Below are 25,766 nucleotides of genomic sequence, written 5' to 3' on the forward strand. Positions count from 1 at the left end.
AACAAACTCCTGCCAATAGGCGGAATAAGCACAAAGAGTGTGCAGATTCATCCACAAAACTGTCCCAAAGGTGTGTTATTCTACAAATTAAACTCCAGCCGCAAGGTGGAACCAACATAAAAAGGGCGCAGAACCAACATAAAAAGGGTGGAACCAACATAAAAAGGGCGCAGACTCCACAAACAGTCAAGTGAATGATCAGTGAGTCGGTCCACACGGTTGCAAAATGAGTACAGCAAGGTAACTTGTTCACTCCATCGACTTTATGAAGGACATCGCTTGCTGTGGGCATGTGAATGTTTTACGGCCAACCTTAGCATCTATTCTCAATTTGGCTGGGAAAATCAATGCAAAAGCGACCTTCCGCTGATGCAGAAGTTTCTTGCTTTCCTTGAATCTAACACATTTCTCACTTGTCGAATTCACAAAGTCTGGGAACAAGAAAATGCTGTGGTTCTTCCAAGAAAGCCTTCCTTTATTCTTTGCTTCACGTAAGACAAGATCTTTATCAGATGAAGAGAGTTAGCTTTTAAAACTTGATCTGCTCTGTTAATTTACTTATATGTACTAGTAATACAAGAGTTCTGTGTTCTCTGATGGTTGCGTGACAGCCATGTGGCTTGTGGTCAAAAGCAAGTAGCCTACTTTTAGAAACATGCTTGGAATGTTGGTCTTCACTCATAATCTTAGAATTCCCTCAAAGTACCACTTGTCTAATAAGATATTAAGGGGCCTGGAAGTAAATTCATACTAATTCAAATTTATTCATGATGACAAGGGAAAGCCCTAGTGACAGCATGGATAGACAGTTGACAGGAGGGAATAGAGCCCAACGGGGCTGTCTTGGGCTGGCTACCCATGATTGCAGGCTCTGTTACCATAGTAGGCAACAGGAGTCACCCTTTCTGGCTATGAAAAGTTAAAAAAGAAGAGTACCCCCAGAGTCAGCAAGAGTAGGGGTGCAAGATGACTCATCGGTTGATATAAATACATCATATGGATATTAACTCCAAAAATGCAGGTTTGGTTGGTCTAAGGTTACATCTGCTCGGGGTTTAAGGATACATCAGGGGCGGAAGAAATGCTCGATGGAAGGTATGATGGGGCTTCGCATTGACAATTCTCAGCAAAGGGAAAGGTTAAGTCAGTCAACTGAAGCCCAGTGGTAAGATGAACCCCACAGTCCACAGGGTATCAATTCCCCAAAGACCACTTCAGACATTACATCTATGGATCCTGAGGCCATCCAATTGCAACTTGCAAAGGAGAAGAAACTTCAAGGATGTAGACCAAATGTGAAATGGCCTGCAGCAGGAAAGAATGGGAATCGGTCAATACAGACCTAAGCAAGTTGCTGGACAATTTTCGAGGGACAGCTGAGATTAAAATACAAAATATTGGTGAGCTAATCTACACCTATGGGATGGGAAGGTTTGGAACAACAAAACCAACAAAGAAGATTATAACAATACCTCCGAAGTCTAGATGGCAAAAAGAAATAAAATGTCTTGGTAAGGAAAAAAGACACCTGAAAAATCAATGGAGGTGGACATCATCAGAAGAGAGGCAGGGGATTAATATCCTCCAGGAAAGCTGCACCGGGCAGGAGAACCTCAGGGTCCGACGAAAGAAGAAAGGATAAGAACTACTTTCTATAATGATCCCTTTAGATTTGTGAAAGGTCTTTTTACAATGGAAAATGATGGATCACATCAAAGCAGGAGCTGGAGCTGGAGGAATACCTGAAAAAGTCTACACAGATGATCTAAGGCATGAAGAAAGGGTCATACCTTCAGATATGCCACCAATATCCCAACCATGCAACCCATTTGATATTAGCCCCCTCCCCCATGTTGAGTGTGCTTGAAAAAGATGTACGGAAGGCAAGAACATCCTCTGCTCCTGGCCCCAATGGTGTCCCATATCGCCTGTATAAGAAAGCTCCAGATGTGCTGAAGTTCCTATGGAAATTAATGAAGGTTACTTGGAAGACACAATTCATACCAAAAGCTTGGCACAGAGCAGGGGGAGTGTTAATTTCAAAAGAGAAAAATGCAACTGACATCAGTCAATTGAAGTCAACATTGTAGGCAAGATTTTCTTCAGCACTGTGGTGCAAAAGTTGACAACTGACAACAAAATATGACAGATACATCGACACAAAAGGCGGGTATTCCAGGATTTTCTGTGTGTTTAGAACACTCCAGTATGATTTGGCATCAAATCCAAGCAACAAAAAGGGAGAGAAGAGATATTCATGTTTTGTTCTTGGATTTAGCCAATGCTTTTGTATCTATACCACACTCAATTTTATGGACAGCCTTTGATTTCCAAGTGCCATCTAAGTGCCAGTGAAAATCATCAGTCTTGTCAAGAATTATTTCCAAGATATACAGTTTTGTGTGACAACATCAGGGTTTACAACATCATGGCAAACAGAAGAAATCAGAATAATGGCTGGGTGTACCATCTCTCCATTGGCTTTTACTCTAGCAATGGAGTTGATCATCAGAGGGTCTTCTTGGGTAGTGGGACGGGAACGCATAAGCTCTGGGCTCCGTCTACCCCCAATTTGTGCTTATATGGATGATATGACTATCCTGACATCACTTGTTCCTTGCACAAGGCGACTATTGAAAAATCTCCATGCTAAAATCTCATGGGCACGTGTAAACAATTTTACTTAATTATAAGAAACGAAAAACAATTAAAATAAATCAGGAATGTAAAAAACTGAACAAAATTCACTAATAACTTTATACAAATCTTAAACTGTGGCAGCTAAATACAAAAAAGCTGATCTCATGGGTTCAACCACATGAACCCAGTAAATCCAGAAGTATTTCTATTGTTAAAGGAATGCTCACAGAACAGAGATTTTACATTGAAGGTAGACCCATTCCAACAGTATCAGAGCTTCCTGTTAAGAGCCTGGGACACTGGTATGATGCAAGCCTTAATGATGTTGGGCAGAGTGAACGTCTAAGAGAATAGACCATTAATAGCTTGGCCAGAATCGAGAAGACACTCGAAATTGTGGTGCTTCCAGTTTAGCCTGCTCCCCCGACTAATGTGGCCTCTCACAATCTATGATTTTCCCATCACACAAGTGGAAAAACTAGAGAGGACAGTCAATCAGTATATTAAGAAATGGCTTGGACTCCCACGCTGCATCAGTAGTATTGCCCTGTATGGGAAGACCACTCTAGCATTGCCCATTTCAAGTCTAGCAGAGGAATTCAAATGTACTAAGGCAAGACTAGTAATGACACTAACTGAATCCAGCAATGTAACATCAAGAGCAGCGTAACCCTGCCTGTCATCAAGGAAAAAATGGATGCCATCTTAGGCAGTAGAAAGGGCAAAATCTGCTCTTAGACATAGAGACCTAGTAGGGCATGTGCAGCATGGGACAACAAGCTTTGATCTGGGCAATGCAACACCCTTATGGCATAAAGCAGCACCTGGTGTTAGAAGAAGGATGGTGGTGGAAGAGATAAGGTGGCAAGAGGAGGCAGTGCAGTTTACGAAGGCTGTAGCCCAAGCCAGACAAGGACAATGGACATGATGGGAGAATGCGGAACATCAAAAACTTCCCTGGGGGGACATTTGGGGGATGGAAGGACACAGACTGAGCTTCATAATTGGAGCCACCTATGATGTTCTCCCCCACACCCAAAAATCTCAACCAGTGGTTTGGAGAAGACCCAGCATGCTTTTTTTTGCCAAACGTCAGCAACATTGAAGCACATTATAATTGCATGCCCAATCAGTCTCAGACAAGGGTGATATACGTAAAGGCATAACTGTCAATGCACTACCTTCCTGTCAGACAACCCAAGTACATACAATAACCTTTATATCAGCAGGGCAATGTGGCAACAACCTTGTAACACCAAGGGAGTCAGGTTTGTTATGTACAGCTTGAGATTGGAAAATGCAAGTTGATTGGATCGAAAACTCAGTTTTTCCACCAGATATCCTGTCTACAAAGCTGAAACCAGCTTTGATTCTGTTGTCCAGCTCTTGCAGGCTCCTATATGTCATTGAACTGACTGTGCCATGGGAGGATGCAGTTGAGGAAGCTTATGAACGTAATGGTATGCAAAAAAAAAATCTCAGGTATGCAGACCTTGCAGAGGAAGCAAGACAAAAGGGATGGAAAGCACACATATTCCCAGTTAAAGTGGGATGCAGGGGTTTTGTAGCTGTTTCCTCCACCAGGTTACCGAAACAAATGGAGGTGAGAGGTCGCACCCTATGGCAGTCCATCAGACATCTTTCTGAAATGGCAGAAAGAAGCAGTAACTGGATTTGGCTGAAAAGACAGCATTTGGTCTGCATGATGATCAATGGCAAAAGGGTAAAAGCAGAGGGGGGTGACCTGTGGCGTCAAGGTTTACCGTTGAGCCCTCTGGAGATGTTGTGGGAACATCAACGAAACATCAAGGAAGGAGGGTGCCCACCAGATGACCCCAATGATGCGTTTTACTTTTGGTTTCCCCAATAAATGCCTTAAAACTGTTGATTAATCAGGGATTGTAACTTCTAGTCCTGTTTGCTTGACTTGACATACAAGCATCCATACAAAGATATAAAAATATTAAATCACAAGAAATATGTTGATGATGGTGCAAGGTCAATCATGTTTCATTGTACCAGAGGTCATTTACACTAATTAATGTACACAAATGTCTTCTTTTGCTGCTTTTGTTACTTTGTTTCTCAAAAGAATGCTCTTTCTTTGCAGTAACAACAAAGAGGGCACACATTAAACAGGACAAAACTGCCACGGCTGTGTCACAGACATGCCTTCATCTGGCCTACTTGCAGTGCACATTCAGATTGCATGTATAATAGAACTGTACGTAAATGTATCAAGTAATGCACAATAATTTCACAAAATTATTTTTAACTAAATTCTTCACCAGGGATGATTATGTCTTTCCTCATCTACCAGGAAAATAGAAAACAGAACATGACAAAAATTGTAAATAAAAGTTAGTGACCTGTACTCTAAGGGCAAACCATTTTCCCACTCAAAGAGTTAAAAGAGGCCCAGTGGACCCTTTTCAAATATCCAGGTTTGCAATGCGGAAGTAAACTAAAGCAAAATATAGTGGTAATAGGGAGACCACATAATTTTGTATGTGTTTTTGCAGGGGTCAAACTGACCCCAAACAGAAGCAGTGTTACTAGAGTGGATGCCAGCCACATTTCTGAAAAGTACTGTACATGCCTACTGTGTAGCAACAAAGATGGAAAAAGCTTCAATAATATCTGCTTTCTGTGTTATGATTAGCTCAGATGAACTTGTAAAAGAATATGAAGGGAAATAAGCAGGGTTGGGGAGTATTGGAATACTTTAGAATTTAAAAAATTTAGAATGGAGATGCATTCAAAAAGTGTTACATTCATACGAGCAGACAGAGAAGTAAGTTTGAAGTAAGTTTGGAGCAGAAGAAATAGAAATAAACCTTGTGTAATTTGTCATGTAACATTTAGCTTTATGCTAAGCTAAAATGCTATTTCTTGCCATTTTACATGCACCTGTTTCCAGGCACGATCATATTGTTTTATCAAGAAAATCCATGTTAGATCATATTCTCTCTCTCTCTCTCTCTCTCTCTCTCTCTCTCTCTCTCTCTCTCTCACTCTCACTCTCTCTCTTTAAAAAAGAACAACTACAGACAGATCATTTTGACAGTTTTTTTAATAAATGTAATGCTCTTATAATGGAAGTCTGAGGGGCAAGGCAATCCAGAGGATTTAATAGCAGCATTGTGCAGCTCATCCTTTTGTTATTGTGTGTGTTTTGTATTTTATATGTGTATCATTTTATCTGAATTACCTTTGATTGGTTGAGGTCAGAAGTATCACACAGGATGCTCTTGCTCAGAGGCTGCATGGGCTGGAGTATATATAGTTGTGCAGCGCAGACAAGTTTTGTTTGTGTTTCCCAGTTTAAATGGAAGACGTTGATTGAGATATGTGGACCACAAGGACGAAAATGTCTCTGACAGTCACCTTGTTTTTATCTGTTGTTCTTCTTAATCTCTGCAATCTTGTTTCAAGTGCAGGTTAGTGTTTTGTGTTTTTTCTCACTGTTACACATTTTGGCAATTCCTTAACCAGTGTTAATCAGATGCACAGGTAGATGTCTAAAGGACTTGTGTAATTGTGGCTTGTAATAGTCAGTTTGAGAACACATTTAGAACACATTTAGTACCTCTTCAAAAGTAATTCTTTGGTATTAGAAAATCCATCTCATGTTCACTCTCACATCAAACTATGGCTTAACGCATCTGTTTATATGAACACTGCAAACTTTGAGATCAAATTCTAACTGCTGATTCACATTATTTTTAGATGAACACAAGTTTAAAGGTGAGAATTACACCATTAAGTGCCCTGCTGCTCACAAAGACGCGCTGGGTGTGTATCTGAACAGCAAACGGGAGGTCAGCCGTGAAGTTCTCTATTACTATTTTAAAAGTAGCATGTTAACTTTGCATGAAGACTACAAAGGACGTGTTAAAGTCAAAGTGGAAAAAACAACTCTGATCATAGACATTTTTAACCTACAAATGAAGGACAGTGGGTTTTATTGGTGCTCTTGCAATTTATTTCTGCGGAAATGTGATATGACAACAGACAAAGGTGTTTTTCTTTTGGTCAATGGTGAGTGTACCCTTATGTTTTTTGTTTTTTGTTTTTACTGCTCCTTAATGTACTTTGTTTAATTGCATATCATAGACAACATTTCGAAAATAGCAGTGTGGTTTAGATATATATTAGTATTATTCAGGAATGTTGTTAATTTAATGAGTTAGTTCAACCAAAACTAAAAAATATTTTCATTTTGTTCCAATCACATATGTATGAATTTCTTTCTCCTGTGGGACAAAATAGAGAGCCTCAGTCACCATTCACTTTTATTGTATGGAAAGAAAGATGCAATGAAAGTAAATGGTGACTGATGTATACTGTACTGTGTGTATATATATATATATATATATATATATATATATATATATATATATATATATATATATATATATATACTATTACAGTATAGAAATGAAAAGAGGCACTATTTGGTGTTCATCACATGCCACACTGGTGGAACCCGCATGAGATCATTGAGAGCCTCAATTATCCATATTTATGTCCTCAAGGAAGATTTTAGGAGCCTCAAAGCCTTTCAATTATGATCCGTTTACCCGAGGAACCACTGACAGTCCTTAGAGTACATTTCTCAGAGAACTGAAAAGGTACTTAAAGGTTGTCCTGTAAGTTCTGCCGTTTTGGCAGCAGAGGAACCCCAAATGGTGCCTCAAGTATCTTTTGAGAATTTGTTTAATAAATAAAGACAAGGCAGGTATGAGATTTGTATCTCTAGAGACTTCTGTACAGATAATATTTTTAGACTTAGTCAATATGTCTGCTGCATTGTATGAATTGATTTCAGACATATATGATTTCTTATAGTTTTGGAGCAGGAGACCTGAAGCAATAATTTGCCCAAACCTGTATGCATGTAATAGTTGTGCTGATGTTCTCCATTGACCTTCATTCTGGCTAAGGCTAAACTGAGTTGGAATTGTGCTTTACAGAGATCCCAATTGAAACAGCTACTGTCACTGCTAAAAAATCCTATGGCATGAATGACTTCCTGATACCGGTGGCTGCTCTGGCAGTTGGGAGTGTGCTGTTACTGTTGATTCTGGTGGCTGTAGTGTGGTTGGTACCCAAGGTGAGTGTCAGATATACATGAAGCAAGTCTGTAATTCAAGTCTGTAAGTAAATGTTTTGAGAAAATGAACCAACTGAAGATTGGCTTACTTATAGTTGTCTCTGCATATTTAAACTGGGATAGTAGAAAGTGTTTTAACATTGAAAAATTTACACACTTCAGCTTTAAGTATTAAGGGAAAAGTGGTTAATTTTTTGATTTTTTGAGCCATTTTGTTCTTTCAATGTAGAAACAAAAGTTGAAGCCATGTCACTGAATGTGACATATTACTGGCAAGTCTGAATTGTGTTGGTGGGAGAGGCCTAATATGTAACAAAAGACAGTAGAGCAATTTCTGTGCAAAACTGTAACCCCCCACACCTTTTAAATTAATTTAAAAGTTTTGTTAATAAATTCAGCAGGCTAACGCATCATGAATGTGAGACCAAATCTTGCGTTTCTTGAATTCAAGCAGATGGAGGGCTATATCTGGGGCCTATAAAATGAAAATGCGAAGACAGAAACTAATAATAAAAGTGATATTGTTAATATATTTTACATTTGCCTTTTTGAAAATTTTAATTTATTCATTATTTATTTTTATAGTTTTAACAGTGGTATTTGTAACAAAACCATAGTAGGAAGCATGGATCTTCACTACCATGGTTAGATGTAACATGATTTCTATAAAACAAACTATGGAATTTTTGTAATTATAAAGAGTAGACCTACACTAAACACATGTAAAAACAATAAATACAAAATCTAAATATTTATAAGTTGTAACAAAAATGTATTATATTCCTTCACGTAGTCCATGATAAATTTAATAGAGCTGAAGTAGTGATATGATAATATTTACTATCAATCTATTTCTGCCTAAAGTACAGTTAGTGTTACTATGGGTAGCTCAGCGAGTATTGACGCTGACTACCACCCCTGGAGTCGTGACTCCAGCCAGGTCTCCTAAACCACCAAATTGGCCCGGTTGCTAGGGAGTGTAGAGTCACAAGGAGTAACCTCCTCATGGTCGCGATTAGTGATTCTCGCTCTCAGTGGGTGCGTGGTAAGTTGTGCGTGGATCGCAGAGAGTAGCATGAGCCTCCACATGATGGGAGTCTCCATGGTGTAATGCACAATGAGCCACGTGATAAGATTGACTGTCTCAGAAGCGGAGGCAACTGAGACTTGTCCTCCGCCACCCGGATTGAGTAACCGCACCACCACGAGGACCTACTAAGTAGTGGGAACTGGGCATTCCAAATTGGGGAGAAAAGGGGATAAAAAAAAAAGGGTGGTGATGTAGAATTCTGTGCCGAATTCAAATGGTTTCCACTTCTCGCGCCTTGCTTCTCACTGATTCTTGCAAAACTGGGAGTTTAAGAGCTTGAGCTTTAAGAGCTTTGCACTCGTACTGCTCTGTCCAATGAGACATATCCATCTACAGAGCCATACAGGTGCATTAGCCAAGGTTGTGCCTCCGCCTGTGGCACTGTGGATGTGTGTCATTGTCATGGTGTTGGGAGAGAAAATAAAAAATCATGGCGTCTGTGCTTCTGAAGCAAATCCAATGGGTGCTTCTCATTTCTTAAATTATGCAGCCTTGTTTCCTTGCTCCTCCGTCCTTGAGACCATGACCTGGAAACCAATCAAAGTCTGCATCTTTAAGGACATATCAATTCTCTAAATGCACTGCAAGGACACAAGAATCGAGGACAGAGGAAGCTTCTTGAGGATGCTTGAGCGAGGAAGCACCAGTGTATCCTATGCAGAAGACTTTTTGTTCGAAGCACCTGATGCAAGCATAAATTCTCATCCCCCTTCACATCTGGCACAACAGCTTTAATTCATGTTTCACCTTTGCAGTTTAAATAAACCATAATTGTCACATACTTCAACAGTGCATCTTGAATTATTTGGATTTATTACATATTAATAAAAAAAGTTTCAATAACATAACGGCAAGCACGCCGAGGTACTGCAGCTGCACAAAAACGTGCTCTGAAGTGACGCGCGAGTGAGCAGGACATTTCATTTTACAAAAATGTCTTGCTTTGATTCCTCTTTCCTCGTTTCCTAAGAGGGTTGAGAAAGGAAACGAGGAAAGGAAACAAGGATGCACAATTTCAGAAATGAGAAGCACCCAAGTTATATTGCAAGGCAATAAGAGAAACTCTATTTGTTTTTGGTTCTTGTTGAAGTCATGCAAACCATCGGATGAGGATCTGCTTTTATTGGTGGAAAGAAAATGCAAATTGAACTCAGAAGCTGATCAAACCACTAAGTGTGTAGGATATGTGTGTTGAATCACCACACCGGCAGAGCGCATTTTATAAAAATCAAACTTTCACCACTTGTTTATCTGAATAATAACATCTGAAATGATAAAAATGTGATAGCCTTTATGCAGACTCTGAGTTTATGTATGTGCATTACCCTGTGTGGCATGCTGTCTGTATTGGTTTCAATGTACAGTAAGCTCCGGGTGAGAGCAAATATTTTTGCTCTTATTTATTTTTCTCCCCAATTTGGAAGTCCTCATAGTGGCATAGTGATTCACCTCAATCCGGGTGGCGGAGGACGAATCTCAGTTGCCTCCGTGTCTGAGATGGTCAATCCGCACATTTTATCACGTGGCTTGTTGAGTGCATTACCGTGGACACCTAGCGCATGTGGAGTGCATTTTAATTAACGAGTACATGGGTACTCATTTTTTGTGGGTTAGAGTACTCGATTACAAAATGACTCGAAAAATCTTTATCTCTAATACTTATAACAAGCCACGTATAAATTGTTTAGCAAAAATGTAGGTAAAGTAACGTAATTCTATGAGACCAGTTTGACTTCTTATGATGCATATTGCTGGAACTGACAGATCCTACATATACAGTTGTGCTCAAAAGTTTGCATACCCTGGCAGAAATTGAGAAATTTTGGCATTGATTTTGATAATATGACTGATCATGCAAAAAAACTTTTATTTTAGGATAGTGATCATATGAAGCCATTTATTATCACATAGTTGTTTGTCTCCTTTTTAAATCATAATGGTAACAGAAATCACCCAAATGGCCCTGATCAAAAGTTTACATATCCTTGAATGTTTGGCCTTGTTACAGACACACAAGGTGACACACACAGGTTTAAATGGCAGTTAAAGATTAATTTCCCACACCTGTGGCTTTTTAAATTGCAATTAGTGTCTGTGTATAAATAGTCAATGAGTTTGTTAGCTCTCACGTGGATGCACTGAGCAGGCAGATACTGAGCCATGGGGAGTAGAAAAGAACTGTCAAAAGACCGTAACAAGGTAATGGAACTTTATAAAGATGGAAAAGGATATAAATATATATCCAAAAATGCCTTGAAAATGCCAGTCAGTACTGTTCAATCACTTAAGTAGTGGAAAATTCAGGGATCTCTTGATACCAAGCCATGGTCAGGTAGACCAAGAAAGATTTCAGCCACAACTGCCAGAAGAATTGTTCAGGATACAAAGAAAAACCCACAGGTAACCTCAGGAGAAATGCAGGCTGCTCTGGAAAAAGACATTATGGTTGTTTCAAGGAGCACAATACAACGATACTTGAACAAAAATGAGCTGCATTGTCGAGTTGCCAGAAAGAAGCCAATGCCACAAAAAAGCCCGGTTACAATATGCCCGACAACACCTTGACACGCCTCACATCTTCTGGTACACTGTAATTTGGAGCGACGAGACCAAAATAGAGCTTTATGATCACAACCATAAGCGCTATGTTTGGAGAGGGGTCAACAAGTATTGTGCTCCTTGAAACAACCACACCGTCTTTTTCCAGAGCAGCCTGTATTTCTCCTGAGGTTACCTGTGGGTTTTTCTTTGTATCCCGAACAATTCTTCTGGCAGCTGTGGCTGAAATCTTTCTTGGTCTACCAAGAAATTCAAAATCAATGCCAAAATTTCACAATTTCTGCCAGGGTATGCAAACTTTTGAGCACAATTGTACATACATACACACACACACACACACACACACACACACACACACACACACACACACACATATATATATATATATATATATATATATATATATATACATACATACATACATTTACATACATATACACATATATGAATATATATATATATATATATACATATAAATCTAAATACAAATCGGTTATGTACAGTGCAAGGGAATGTAATGGCAGAAGAGGTAGGATGTGTTGGATAATATAAAAATTAATTATTTGCTCAAAGGGGTGGTTTTAACTGTTCATGAGATAGATAGCCTGGGGAAAAAAACTGTTCCTGTGCCTGACGGTTCTGGTGCTCAGAGCTCTGAAGCGTCGGCCAGAAGGCAACAGTTCAAAATATAGTGGGCAGGGTGGGTGGGGTCCAGAGTGAATTTTCCAGCCTTTTTCCTCACTCTGGAAGTGTATAGTTCTTGAAGGGGGGGCAGGGGGCAACCAATAATCCTCTCAGCAGTCCGAACTGTCCTTTGTTGTCTTCTGATGTCTGATTTCGTAGCTGAACCAAACTAGACAGTTATTGAAGTGCAGAGGACAGACTCAATGACCGCTGAGTAGAACTGTATCAGCAGCACCTGTGGCAGGTTGAACTTCCTCAACTGGCGAAGGAAGTACAACCTCTGCTGGGCCTTTTTCGCAATGGAGTCAATGTGGGTCTCCCACTTCAGGTCCTGTGAGATGGTAGTGCCCAGGAACCTGAATGACTCCACTGCTGCCACAGTGCTGTTTAGAATGGTGAGGGGGTACAGATGGTGTTGGGGGGTTCCTCCTAAAGTCCACAATCATTTCCACCGTTTTGAGCATGTTCAGCTCAAGGTTGTTTTGACTGCACCAGACAGACAGCTGTTTAACCTCCCTTCTGTATACAGACTCATCATCATCTCGGATGAGGCCGATGACAGTGGTGTCGTCTGCAAACTTCAGGAGCTTGACAGAGGGGTCCTTGGCGATGCAGTCGTTGGTGTAGAGGGAGAAGAGTAGTGGGGAGAGCACACATCCCTGGGGGGCACCAGTGCTGATTGTACAGGTGTTGGAAGTGAATTTCCCCTGTCTCACAATCTGCTACCTGTCTGTCAGAAAGTTGGTAATCCACTAACAGATAGACATGGGAACAGAGAGTTGGTGTAATTTAGTCCAGAGAATAGCTGGGATGATGGTGTTGAAAGCTGAACTGAAGTCCACAAAAAGGATCCTTGCATATGTCCCTGGTCTGTCCAGATGTTGCAGGATATGTTGCAGTCCCATGTTGACTGCATCATCCACAGACCTGTTTGCTCGATAAGCAAATTGGAGGGGATCTAGAAAGGGTCCAGTGAAGTCCTTCAGGTGGGCCAACACCAGCCTCTCAAATGACTTCATGACCACAGACGTCAGGGCGACAGGTCTGTAGTCATTAAGTCCTGTGATTTTTGGTTTCTTTGGGATGGGGATGATAGTGGAACATTTGAAGCAGCATGGGACTTCACACTGCTCCAGTGATCTGTTGAAGATCTGTGTGAAGATGGGGGCAGCTGGTTAGCACAGGATCTAAGACATGCAGGTGAAACGCCATCTGGGCCCTGTGCTTTCCTTATCCTTTGTTTTCGAAAGCCGCGGCTCACATCATCTTCACAGATCTTAAGTGCAGGTTGAGTAGCAGGAGGGGGAGGAGGGGGGTTGCAGGAGGTGTTGGTGTTTGTGTGAAGTGAAGTTCAGAGTGGGTGTGGGGTGTGAGATTGGGCCTTTCAAATCTACAGTAGAACACATACAGGTTGTCAGCCAGTTGTTGGTTCACCACAGGGTTGGGGGTAGGAGTCCTGTAATTCATAAGTTGTTTCATGCCACTCCACACTGATGCAGGGTTGTTAGCTGAAAACTTGTTTTTCAGCTTCTCAGAGTATCTTCTTTTAGCCACTCTGATTCCCTTATTCAGTGTGTTCCTGGCCTGACTGTACAAGACTTTATCCCCAACTCTGTAAGCATCCTTTTTGGCCTGACGAAGCTGCCTGAGATCCGCTGTAAACCATGGTATGTCGTTGTTAAATGTTAAATAAGTCCTAGTAGGAATGCACATATCCTCACAGAAACTGATATATGATGTAACAGTATCTGCTCATCCAGGTCTGTGGCTGCAGCCTCAAAAACACTCCAATCAGTGCAGTCAAAGCAGGCTTGTAGTTCCAGCTCTGCTTCGTTGGTCCAATCTTTACAGTCCTTACTACAGGCTTAGCAGATTTTAATTTCTGTCTGTAGGTTGGAAGAAGATAAACCAGACAGTGATCAGATAGTCCCAAAGCTGCTCTAGGAACAGAGCGATTGTGCATCCTTTATTGTTGTGTGGCAGTGATCCAGTATATTTCTGTCTCTGGTTGGGCATGTAATGTGCTGTTTGTATTTGGGCAGTTCACATGTGAGGTTTGAGTTGTTAAAATCCCCAAGAATAATAATAACTGAGTCCGGGTATTGTTGTTCTGTGTCTGTGATTTGATCAGCCAGCTGTTGCAGAGCGGCATTCAAACACGCGTTTGGCGCGATATACACACTCACCAGAATAAACGAGGAAAACTCTTGCGGTGAGTAGAAAGGCTTACAGTTAATTAAGAGCGCTTCCAAATTAGGACAGCACACCTTCTTTAACATTGTTACATCTGTACACTTTCATTGATGAAAAGCATGTTCCACCGCCTCACGTTTTCCCGTTAACTCCGCGATGTGATCCGCTCTGAACAGCTGAAAGCCCGGCAGATGTAACGCGCTGTCCGGAATGGCTTCACTCAGCCAGGTTTCTGTGAAGCACAAGGCAGCAGAGGTTGAAAAGTCCTTGTTTTTGCAGGTGAGGAGATGAAGTTCATCTGTTTTGTTAGGGAGAGAGCGGAGATTCGCTAGATGAATGCTCAGCAGTGTTGTTTAAAAGCCCCGCCGACGGAGTTTGACCAGCGCACCTGCTCGTCTCCCTCGCCTGCATCTCATAGCGCGTTTAAACAACACAGCCGCACCTCCGATTAAAATGTCAAACAAAACGTCTGAATATTCAAAATCCGGGAAAAGATTGACTGGTATATGCTATCAAATGTTCAGCAGTTTGTCTCTGGTAAAACTGACTAGAAAAAGATTACTAAACACAGGACAAACAAACAAAAACAACAAAACAATAGAAGTGCTCCACACCGAGGTGGCCATCCGTGGCGCCATCATGATGTACTCTAAACTGATAATGCCATTATATTTGCAGAAAATGTTGTAGATTTGAAAGAGCCTATTGGTTAAAAGCCACAAAATTCTCATGGGATCTTTAAGCAGATGTGTCTAAAGGTTAATAAGCTAGCTAAATTGATCTAATCTTCCACCCCCCCCTCCCCCCCCCCCCAGATAAAGGAGCAATCCAGAAAAAATAGGGAAGAAGAGAAAAGACATAATGGAATATACGTGGACATGCGGTGTAAGACAAATGACTTCTAAATACACACGCACATAAATATGCTTGGTGTGATTTCTGTTTCCAAAATTTGCCCTACAAGCCACGTTGTGGTGTTCTGCAATATTATTTGCAAAAAATCTCTATGTAAATATAATGTCAATTCTCTTTTACAGTGTTGATTTCTGAAAACCTTGTTTTGAATTTTGTAACTGTTGTGTACTGTTTCGGCTGTGACTCATTCAGTCCTACACAGCTACTTTATGAAAGGATGTTAGCATGTTCATCTGATTTGATTTTTTTTTTCTCCCTCTTTTCATGGTTGATCTATTTCTCTGAAACTGAGTAACTGGCATGTTAGGATTCAAAAAATATGAGTTCCTTTTTTGTAAACAGCTTAAATTTTAATTGGCCTCATCTTCTGTAAATATGTTATCAGCATTAAATGAGTGATTGAGTTTGGCCCATAGCTGAAGCTTGAGCCCCATGTTTATTTTATCTTTACTTTAGCTAAATTATATGTGCATTTGTTTAATTTAAAAAAAATTACTTATTTGGGTTCTTAACATATATCTGATGTACTTGTATGTCTCTGTAATGTAATTACATATGAAATGTATAGCTTAATTGGTTTGTGTTTAAAGATACCTTTACAAGAATAATGTTGAAATGTGTGTCACTCTTGAAAGCATTGAAAACAGGATCTGAATCTGTCAGCTACAGCCTGTGTTGTTACTTGACTAGTGGCCTTGGTCTGTCTTGGGGACTTGTACATTTTACTTAATAGAGCCGAGCCTGCAGACTTCATCCTGTGGTGGAAAACATTCTTGTCAAGACCACACTAAAGGAAGTATAACACTCCCTTTGAGAATGTCACCTCTGTTCACACTGAGCCTCACTCCACCTCACTGTACATATTTGCCAAGTGTGTGACGTTTGCAACCTTAAGGGGAAAAAAAAAATAAAGCTTTTGGGGAAAGACTACACTGTGATTTTCTGTTACGAGAAATGGTGCAAGACAATGTGTGGGTTAAGTGTTTTTCAAATCATTTGCATCAGCATAGTCAGTCTTGCCTTAGCACTTCTGAATTTAAGATGACTGTACATTTAAATGTAGTTCACACCTTTCATACCCAGGCTGCAAAAAAATAATGTATTTGTTATTGGCAACACCCTAGTTTGAAAAGGTTTTGTGTGTGTGTTTTGTTTGTTGGAAAAAAAAAAAGAAAAATAAGAAATATACACCTTTATTTCAAACACTTGCTGTAACGTGTTCTCACATTGACTGGTAACACGTAACCAGTGAAAGGTTTTGGTGTTAACAGCAAAGCAAACAAGGTTTGGAGCATGAATGATTCAAACAAAACACTCAGTTCTTTGCTTTCGAAAGTTTTGGCATGACATGTTCTTTGCATATCGGTTGTTAGTGCTCATCAGAAAGACCATTTAGCATTAGTGGAGCAAAGATGGTCAATGCTGAAACAGGTCAGTGAACATGTATGGTTGTTTAAAATGTTTGTTTTAAAACTTTTATTTTTCCTTGACTTTTTTATTTTAATATACTGGAGCTTTATTTTGAAATAATTGTAATCATCTTGTGGCCCCTTTTTTTCAGATAACAGTTTTAATAGGCTTTAGATGCTGACATTGCAGAAAGTGTCTAAAAAGGGGTCTAAAATTTGTCATACAATATGCATTCATACATATGCATGTACATACATTACATATTTAGTTTGTGAAAGGGCCTACAGAAATAATAATAATAATAATAATAATTATTATTATTATTACATGATATAATAGTAATGCTAATTATACATACAAACATATGTATATTAACTGAATTTAAAATATATTGTTTCAACCCCTTCATGTAGATGTTTTTATAATTATATTGACTTACATTAGAGAAGCGACTAACAGCTATTTTATTCCAAAATATTTGCTCTGTGCCCAAGATGGTTGGATGAAAACATTATTTATTCATTCAAACAGGTGGATTGTTTTAGATATCATGCCAATATGAGTAAGTGACTTTAACTTAAAAAGCACAGCTCGTAAAATTCCCTGTAGCCTGTTTATATGATTTTGGTAGTTGACATGATACTTCGAGAACAGTCTCATCATGCAGTGTGATATGCTATGACTACACTACATCATCTGAACAATGATTTAGTAAGCAATTATTATGTAGTGTTTATGGCCTCATATCAAATGAGACATGGAATATTTGTAGGCTATTCTTAAAATTAATTTGTCTTACCGCAGGACCATTTAAGTGAACTGCTTAACCTGTTAGCCTAAAAATATATGCCCATTATGTTGACAAAAATAATATTTGTCAACTAACATCTGAATTGCGTCACACCGTTAGGTGTGTTGCCTATCTCTATACCTAAGGCGGAGTTATCACACAGGTGTGTGTACGCATAGGTAAACCCAAAGCTGTGTTCAGTTATGACCGATTAAGGCGGTTTACAGTAAGAACGAATTAAATCGATATATTAAGATCGTGGTTCACGCGCGCTTTACGGAGCGTTTGGCGGTGCTAAATACCTGAGAGAACGAGCAAACATATTTCAGATGTTGCGATCTCAGATACGGATCTTATAGACTGAAGTTGAGATTCCCAGGAGAAAAAGTGCCGATGAACATGAAGAAAACATATTCTGGTGAGTATACGAACCAACGAAACTTTAATTGGGATATTGGCAACACCAGGCATGGCATCTGCTCTCATATGATTACAATAAATTTAACTCTATGCAAAAGTGAAAGCAAACGTGAAGTTCATTGGCGCTATTTTAATTTTAAAATAGGCCCTAATCAATTTATTTAGAATGTACAAAATGTGTATACAAATTATGATCTCTAAAACAGTCATTCACTAGTAATGACCTTCGACCTACCTATTAGGCTAATTGTCCAATAAAATAAGCTGGAAAACTGCTAGTTGTGCTCATGTCCTGTACAGTTTCCATCAGGTTCAATCCTAGTTAAAGCTAGGGTGTGCAATCTTTTCCAGATACATTTTTTGTTATACTGGTTGAAAGTCTCTTCACATCCGGATAGCAATCAATAATTTAAGTGGTCTAAATGTATATATATATATATATATATATATATATATATATATATATATATATATATATATATATATACACTTAAATATATTTAGACTACTTAATATTATATAATAATAATATACAATAATAATATATAATAATATATATATATATATATATATATATATATATATATATATATATATATATATATATATATATCTTCTGTGGAAGGGACAGGACTAAAAAATGATCGACCAATCATTGCATTCGGTCTGAATGTAATGACAGGATGTCTTTCCTGTCTATCAATCTATATTTGCATACCGCCGCGCAACTTGTTCGCGCAGACAATCACACGTCATCAGCGCGGGTTGCTTGACGCTGTGCAGAGCGAGCGCGAGAATGGATGGCGAACCGCAGCCACCTTATGTTCCTCCTGAACCATCAGTAAAAGGAAACAAGAAAAGAAAGACCGTGTTAGAAACTTCTACAACGCTTAGACTCAGCTCTGTGAGAGTGTGTGTTCAGGTGTGATAGAGGAGGCGTGGCTTTGGAGACACCTCTGAAGCGAGGGCGGGCTCTATGTTTTCAAAGCTAGCTTGCTAACTGCTAGCCTCTCTGAATTACACACTCTAGCTTTAAGCTCAATCAACAGCATTTGTAACAATGTTAATTACCACAAAAATTACTTTTTTTTGTCTATTCTTTACTTAAAAAAAAAAAACAACAGCAAAAAAAAAAAAAAAACATCTGGGTTACAACTAGGCACTTGCGATGGAAGTAAATGGAGCCAATCTATAAGCGGTAAAACACTCACTGTTTCAAAAGTATAGCCACAAGATGTGTTAACATGATTTTAGTGTGATAAAATCTAACCTTTTCAGTTTAAAGTTAGGCTAAATCCAATTTTTACAACTTTGTTGCCATGACGACGTAAAGCTGTAAATGACCCTGAAACGACAGTGAAATTTTTTTTTTTATAATTACTTAAAGGTGCAATATGTAACAATTTTCATGTAATATTCGCCTTTTTTGCCAATGTGTGAACAGCTTATAACACAACTTAAAAAAATTAGCCCTACCCGGACTTCCTAGGTTGCCTATTAAAGCCTGTAGACTGATTTTCATGCGACGGGAGCGGGTCGCTTTTGCCAGGAAAATCCAAAGGATGTGACGTTTATGCGCGCTCCCGAGAGCCTTGCCTCAGTGCTTCTCTCCCGCTATTCAACAGCGACAACAAATTGCAACACTAAGTAACGTTATCTTAGAGATGGAATCCAGCAAATGTCTGGCTCCCAGCACAACACCGACTCCTACACAAACTCAGAGTAAACCAAAAAAAAAAAAACATTTATCTACTGAATCCAGTCTGAATAAGCGGGAGCGGGAACGTGGTCGTGGTCGAGTGAAAACTAGAGTGAACAACGGCAGCACATTTGATTCCTGGAGGGACCTTCGTTCGGATATGGGGATCAAAACCGACCCTGAATTGGCGTTCTTCTTATTGGACAGGTAAGCTTACATAACTGCAAAGCATGTGAAATATAGTGCCATAAGGATTGATGTGTAATTTTAGTTAACTTGATCTTGCCTGCTAACGCTGACGAATTGCAAGCTACCTTGTTTCGTAACTTTCAAATAATTTAAACGATATTCTCTTCATACTAAATGTCAGGTATACAGGATAAATTTAAGCAAATATGCTGGTTTCTTATTCGTAGTACAACATATGACATACAAAACATACAATAGTGCAACATAACAGTGCAGTGCAACAGTAAACTGTCTGGTATAGTTCGGTAATATGTAGCTGTGTGTGTGTATCAGCATGCTATGTTAGCTGATAAGTAGTTTTAGTTTAGTCTCAAAGTTTGTAGTAAAACAATCATAACTGTGCAATTTTAATTATGCTACCTCATCTGTCAGCATGATGCTGGTGAATCACGTTCAGTCACTTTGTACCTTACGTCATTGTTTTGGCCGATGCTCGCTCGCGTCCCTGTGGAGTGTGAGCACGAGCAACAGGTAGCTGGCTGCAGTTCACTTAATGGCACAGGTGTCATTAATAACAAGGGTTTCTGAATCTTACATACTGCACCTTTATACAATTTTACAGCTCAAATAATACATGAGTTTTAACAGAAGAATTAATGTAAGTGCTTTTATAAAATTATAGGCTTTATATTTCTGCCTTTAAATCCTCCAAACATTGGCCCCATTCACTTACATAGTAAGTACTTCATTCACTGTAACCTCAATTTTTGCTCCTCTTTTTTTTTTTTAATGGAGGGAGGAGTCGATATTATGTTTTTGGTAATCAACATTATGCCACAGATAGTGTCGATAGGGCTTAACTTTTGAGTATTGAACCCAAAATATTCCTTAAGTGTGGGTCATATACAGTATACCCATCTTGGCTTCTGTAGATCTTACATAATCTCCTATATTACTGGAATAATATGCACTATTTCTTTTTCTGTTTATCAGATGGTTTCTTTCCATTTGGAATAGCATACGACTTGTGCATTTTAATACTTTTAAGCACATCTTGATCAAAATGAGAGTTACATCTGGAAGGAGAGAGATTTTTAGTCTAATATCCTAAGATCATACACTATATATATATATATATATATATATATATATATATATATATATATGCATTTCAATTTCATTACAAAATTCCATCAAATTGAATTGAATAATCTTTAATAAAATATTAAAACCTAAATATGTAAGGTTTTATTAATTCAATTTTGTTAAACATTATACAATTCAATTTGATGGAATTTCCTTATGAAATTGAAATGCATAAATCTTAAAAATATTACATATTTTTTTTATGTAGAAGTGAACTTTAAGGCTGGCCTATTTATGGAAAATGTAAGTGATCCCAAATATCTAATTTCTAATTTCCCTTTTTACTAGACTAGACATCATATAAGCCTTATTACATTGGTTGTGCATTTTGGGATATACAGTAGAGAACACTTTTCTGTTAGGTTCATTGCTCTTAACCAAAGCTTTACATGCACTATGTCCCATTCGTTGTGCAATGGAGCCTGGGGTGCTACATAAAGGCCTTCACATGTTTCCTTCCCTATAATCTCGACAGACGCATAAGCCGAACTGACTGTGTACACAATGATTTGGCAGGAATGCAGTGTTTCCTTGGGCCTGCCAAAGTCATTGTCACAGCACACCCAGCTTCTCTCAAACACATGTTGGATCATGTAATCAGTAAGTCCTTTTTATCTTTCTTTCTTTCTCTGGCAGTGCACTTTGCTGTGTATGTGTAAATGCTGATCTCATTTAGAGAATATTTCTCAAGTACAACCTTGACCTCCTCCAAAAAGACCTGAAAAAACGTGCAAGAACTGTTGTGTTTAAACTCATGAGCACTTCGCATAATTTGCTATGAAGTTCAAGGCCATTTATTTTATTGATTCACAAATTTCAAGGGATATGAAACACTTTGAATTGACATGTGTGCTTTGCCATGGATTCCAGGGCACGCCCTGAGCACTTTAGGTAAATCAGTAACTCACTTACCATGAGAGGTAATCAAACACTTGCACAATATGACTCTAGACATGTTCACGCATTGTCGGTGTGAATTTCACTGATCATTTATTAATCATGATGAATTGTGACATTTTTCTGCAGCAGTTTAATGTTTGGATGGACTTTATCTCTGAGCAAGTATACCAAAATGAGTCATCATAAGTGTCATTTCCCTTTTGAGCTACAAATTGTCTTGTGGGTAACAAGTGATAAGATCATCTGTGAAAACTTCTTGTAGGCTATTCTAGATTGCATGCAGTGTTTTCCATGTGGTATTCTGTAAGGTTTCATGCTGAAAAATGTCTCCTTTGTTTCCTCTGGAAGTGAATCATTATGAGCGGATGAATGAATCTCTTTGTTAATCCCTTATTTTGGATTATTGCCCAAAAGAGCTTACTGAGGCTATGGAGACTCTATAGCACATTTTCTTTTATCAGTATCTGGCTCCTTCTCCTTCATTGCTTCCCTCCCCTTTGCTGACCTGCCCTGTCATCACAATCAGGCTGACAGGTGAGTCAGCGGCAATACAAATCTCCTGAGAAATTAACCCAAGCCCGAGAGTGCTTTGAAATTCCTCTCTGCACCACAGGCATCTTGAATTTGAGTGCTGATCACAGTCATTTTCAGTATGTCACATTTCACGTGTGCTGAAACATTGTCTCCTTTGACAGTGCTTGACTTGACACTGAAATTGACAGATGGTTTGGTCTATTTGTACCTCCTTCGTGTCTCCCTGTCTTCATCAATCCAGACCCATACTGTTGGCTTTCTGATTACTGTGTGCGGACACAGGAATGTGTTGGATTGATAGTGGCCACTTCATCTCAGAGGGTGTGTAAAACCAAGTTGAAGAATCATGAGAGAGGAGTTAAAGATAACCTCCTCTCTCTGTCACAAACCCTGCAAGGCTACATTTCCAATATGCACAGCAATATTGTTTCCTCCTTTCTAATGTTTTGCAGCCGTTTTCTAAATCATAGGATGCCAATATGCCACTTTAAAGCCCAAGTGCAAACTCTCTGTGCTTACTAAATTTGCAATCGGTTTAAGACAACATGGGCAGATTAACATATGGGCAATTGGGCGAGTGCCCAAGGCTGGCTAATATAGAAATATAATAGAAATTTGCACCCGTTCGCACATGTGTGATAAGTTTAATTTCTAATGCTTAAAACCCAAATGACAAATGACACCTAAAAGCGTTGCAACAAAGAACGTGTAAAATGAGTCTGATGTCAACTATGCTATCGTGAAATCTCGAGAGCTTAAACTTTAGCACATGGTCATGGATGCATTTTCAGGACTGAGGTAATGTTCCCTCTGCGCTGTGCTAGTCATGACTCGTGCTGCAGTGTTCAAGAGCCGCGAAACACAATTTTATTCTTTGCTTGCAAAACGAGCAGCAAAAACTGAGAGGTGATGAAATAAAACATGAGGTTTTATTCTGTTTGCCTGCAAGTCTGTGAGTATTTGATGCTTGACTTATAGAACAAGCTTAAAGATGGTGAGTTTTTTAATCAGATACACTGAATATATCATGTTTCCTAGAGAAACACCATGCAATTTGGTCCTAATAGGCTATTCATATTGGTTTTTATTGGTTATATTTATAATATTAGTGTATATTACAAAGCAGGAAATAAAAACAATAATTTTTTTTTTGGTCTGTTGGAGTTTTAGGAATGGCTATAATAAATATTAACATGAATATTAGTGTAAGGGGGTTAGAGGGAAAGGAGGAGGCGAGAACCGGCTTGAGAATATAAATAATAGTTTAATGATCAGCTTAACCAAAAACACACAAAGATAACCACACACAGGGCAGCTGCCTGTAATTCTCGCTCTCTTGAACTGTCGTCCCCGGCTGCCTTTATCCCTTGCATGCCCCATCAGGCTGATTGGGGACCGGGCGTTTGTCATTCCAGCCCGGCCCCGCCCTCCTCCACTCTACAATTAATAGTAATACAATTATGTCCTGATATCAACATTTTTAATGGATATGGGATTGATTATTTTGTACTCCCAAATGTTTTAGTAGCTGTATTTGTTCAACACTAAACAATTAAGAAATTAGGAAGTTTCAATGTGATTTAAATGTGCACTATACTAAAGGCTAGTCTCAGTCCCATACAGTATTCCCATTGAATTCCCACAGAGCATGGCAGGCGTGATGCATATTGCATCAAAAATGGCAAGAGCTGGTAGAAAATCCATTCTGATTGTCTGGCTGCAAACAACTTGTGAGATGGGTGTACAGGTTTTTATCAGTTTATCAGGTTACAAAATTTGTTTAGAAGTCGCCAGGCTGCTAAAATTAGCACCTCTGAGGAAGAACTAGTTGAAAAGTAGCCTATTTGATTTTTTATTAGATTTGCCAAAGCTTGCAAAGTTTATGGCATTGAATCTTTGAAAGAAATGTAAGTGTAATGTTTGAAGCAGATTACGTGATTAAGTGATTATTGGAATGAGCTAAAACTTTGTTGCATTCCATACCACAGTAAGTGATAAAAAATAATAAGTAAAAACATTTTGGCATTTTGACATGCTGGGGGATGGAAAGGGCTCTAACATAAATTTTGCCTAGGGCCTCTTAATGTCTAGAACTGGCCCTGCACCAACTTAACTGATACATATTCAAATTATATAAATTTACATGAGCACTGTTTTATTTTTTGAAGGGGTATTTACGTAGCTGTTGCCCAGGGGCATCATGATCTGATTGTTGATTGGACAGTGGGCTTTCAATCAATATCCCACCTGGAAGCCCAGCTTCTCTATAAGACGATTGATCAAGCTCTCAAACGTGCTGAACCACGTAACAAACAGCCAATCATTAAAGCGATGTACGTGAGTGACAGCATTTCGAATTAATACACAGTCGATGTCATTCAGTAGGTGCAGAGTGATCGGCAATGCAGAAGAAATTGATTGCGGTTTATTTAACACAATTCGTTTAGTGATTATAAATCTTCACTTTTGCCATTGGCAAACCTTGTAAATATAAGGTTCTGTATTTTTGGTATTTTCTTTTCTTTTAGTAAGTTCACTAGTTAATATGTCTTATGAGTTGGCAATATGGCTGCTTTTGGGGGCAAAATTGCAGACACTGCTAATATTGTTGACTTAATTTTGGTAAAATCTATCAAATCAAAATGGACCTTTTACTGCAAAAAAATCAGAGAGCAGACTTCACATTTAAGTTGCCTTACTACTAGACACCCCCCAGAGAATAATGAAATAAAAATGTATTTTAAAAATAAAAATATGCGTCATTTCTTAGTCAATAAATTATTCATTCAAGTATTCAAGTCTATTCATATGACGGAAGTGGTCCTGCCAAAAAGTTGTTTTTTGCATATTAAACTGGAATAAGAGAACATTTTTATTTTAAACAGCAAAATTACACATATTAAAGTTTAAAAGCAATTAAATATCACTAATGTGCCATTTCCTGTATACTGACACTGTTTACTCTGTGCAAAGCTACCTACACTCTCTTTAACTAGGAATATCTTCCTGTTCTTTCTTGATGTATCCCATTCAATTACAGTGCTGGTCTACTAAGGAAACAAAAGACATCATTTTAATTTAGCTTGTTTTTCTCTTGCACTTTCTGAGGGTTAGTATTCCTTATGGCAGTGGTTCCCAAACTTTTTTTGTCAGCAGAACCCCTTTGACCTAAATGAATCACTTGAAGTACCCCCTGATATTTTAAGTAATGTTTACCTTTCAAAATATAATAAATTTGAATTTTTATATTTTAATGAACCTTTTCTAACATCTGTTGTTTTTTTCTTATAATATTAAAACGTTTTATTTTATTTTATTTACTGTTAGCGTTTCTTTCCCAATCAGAGAGAGCACTACAGTCACGGTAAAAATGTTTTTTAAATAGTCTGTTTTTATCTGTAGGTTCTGTTTTCATTTTCCTGATATTGTCAAGTGGTCTATTTGTGTCTGTCATTTCTGTTTTAATTTCCTTGAAAATTTT

General features: G+C 38.6%; 2 protein-coding genes across 4 annotated transcripts in view; both read left to right on the forward strand.

The window, feature by feature from the left end:
* The first annotated feature begins 5,931 nt into the window (after positions 1-5,931).
* LOC127450937 (uncharacterized) lies at positions 5,932-16,125 on the forward strand. Its single transcript, XM_051715444.1, has 4 exons — positions 5,932-6,080; positions 6,370-6,681; positions 7,617-7,756; positions 15,098-16,125. The coding sequence occupies exons 1-4, from the start codon at positions 5,990-5,992 to the stop codon at positions 15,185-15,187; spliced, it is 633 nt and encodes a 210-aa protein (XP_051571404.1). The 5' UTR covers positions 5,932-5,989; the 3' UTR covers positions 15,188-16,125.
* A 465-nt stretch (positions 16,126-16,590) lies between these two features.
* LOC127450927 (septin-9-like) overlaps positions 16,591-25,766 on the forward strand; it is a 145,737-nt gene continuing 136,561 nt past the window's right edge. Inside the window, exon 1 of one of the 3 annotated variants that reach the window (XM_051715417.1) lies at positions 16,591-16,628. In XM_051715417.1, coding sequence (XP_051571377.1) covers positions 16,610-16,628 — 19 coding nt within the window. In that variant the 5' untranslated portion in view covers positions 16,591-16,609. Of the gene's footprint in view, positions 16,629-17,583; positions 17,816-21,342; positions 21,452-25,766 lie in introns of those variants that run through there. The other 2 variants (XM_051715416.1, XM_051715415.1) reach the window with 2 other exon arrangements.

This window comes from Myxocyprinus asiaticus, chromosome 13, assembly GCF_019703515.2.
Source record: "Myxocyprinus asiaticus isolate MX2 ecotype Aquarium Trade chromosome 13, UBuf_Myxa_2, whole genome shotgun sequence".
Lineage (NCBI taxonomy): Eukaryota > Metazoa > Chordata > Actinopteri > Cypriniformes > Catostomidae > Myxocyprinus > Myxocyprinus asiaticus.

Bases quoted from the DNA above. Each gene is read 5' to 3' on its own strand.
- LOC127450937 (XM_051715444.1), top strand. From the start codon at position 5,990: ATGTGGACCACAAGGACGAAAATGTCTCTGACAGTCACCTTGTTTTTA. The intron at 6,081-6,369 runs GTTAGTGTTTTG...CATTATTTTTAG, and splicing joins CAATCTTGTTTCAAGTGCAG to ATGAACACAAGTTTAAAGGT. The intron at 6,682-7,616 runs GTGAGTGTACCC...TGTGCTTTACAG, and splicing joins TGTTTTTCTTTTGGTCAATG to AGATCCCAATTGAAACAGCT.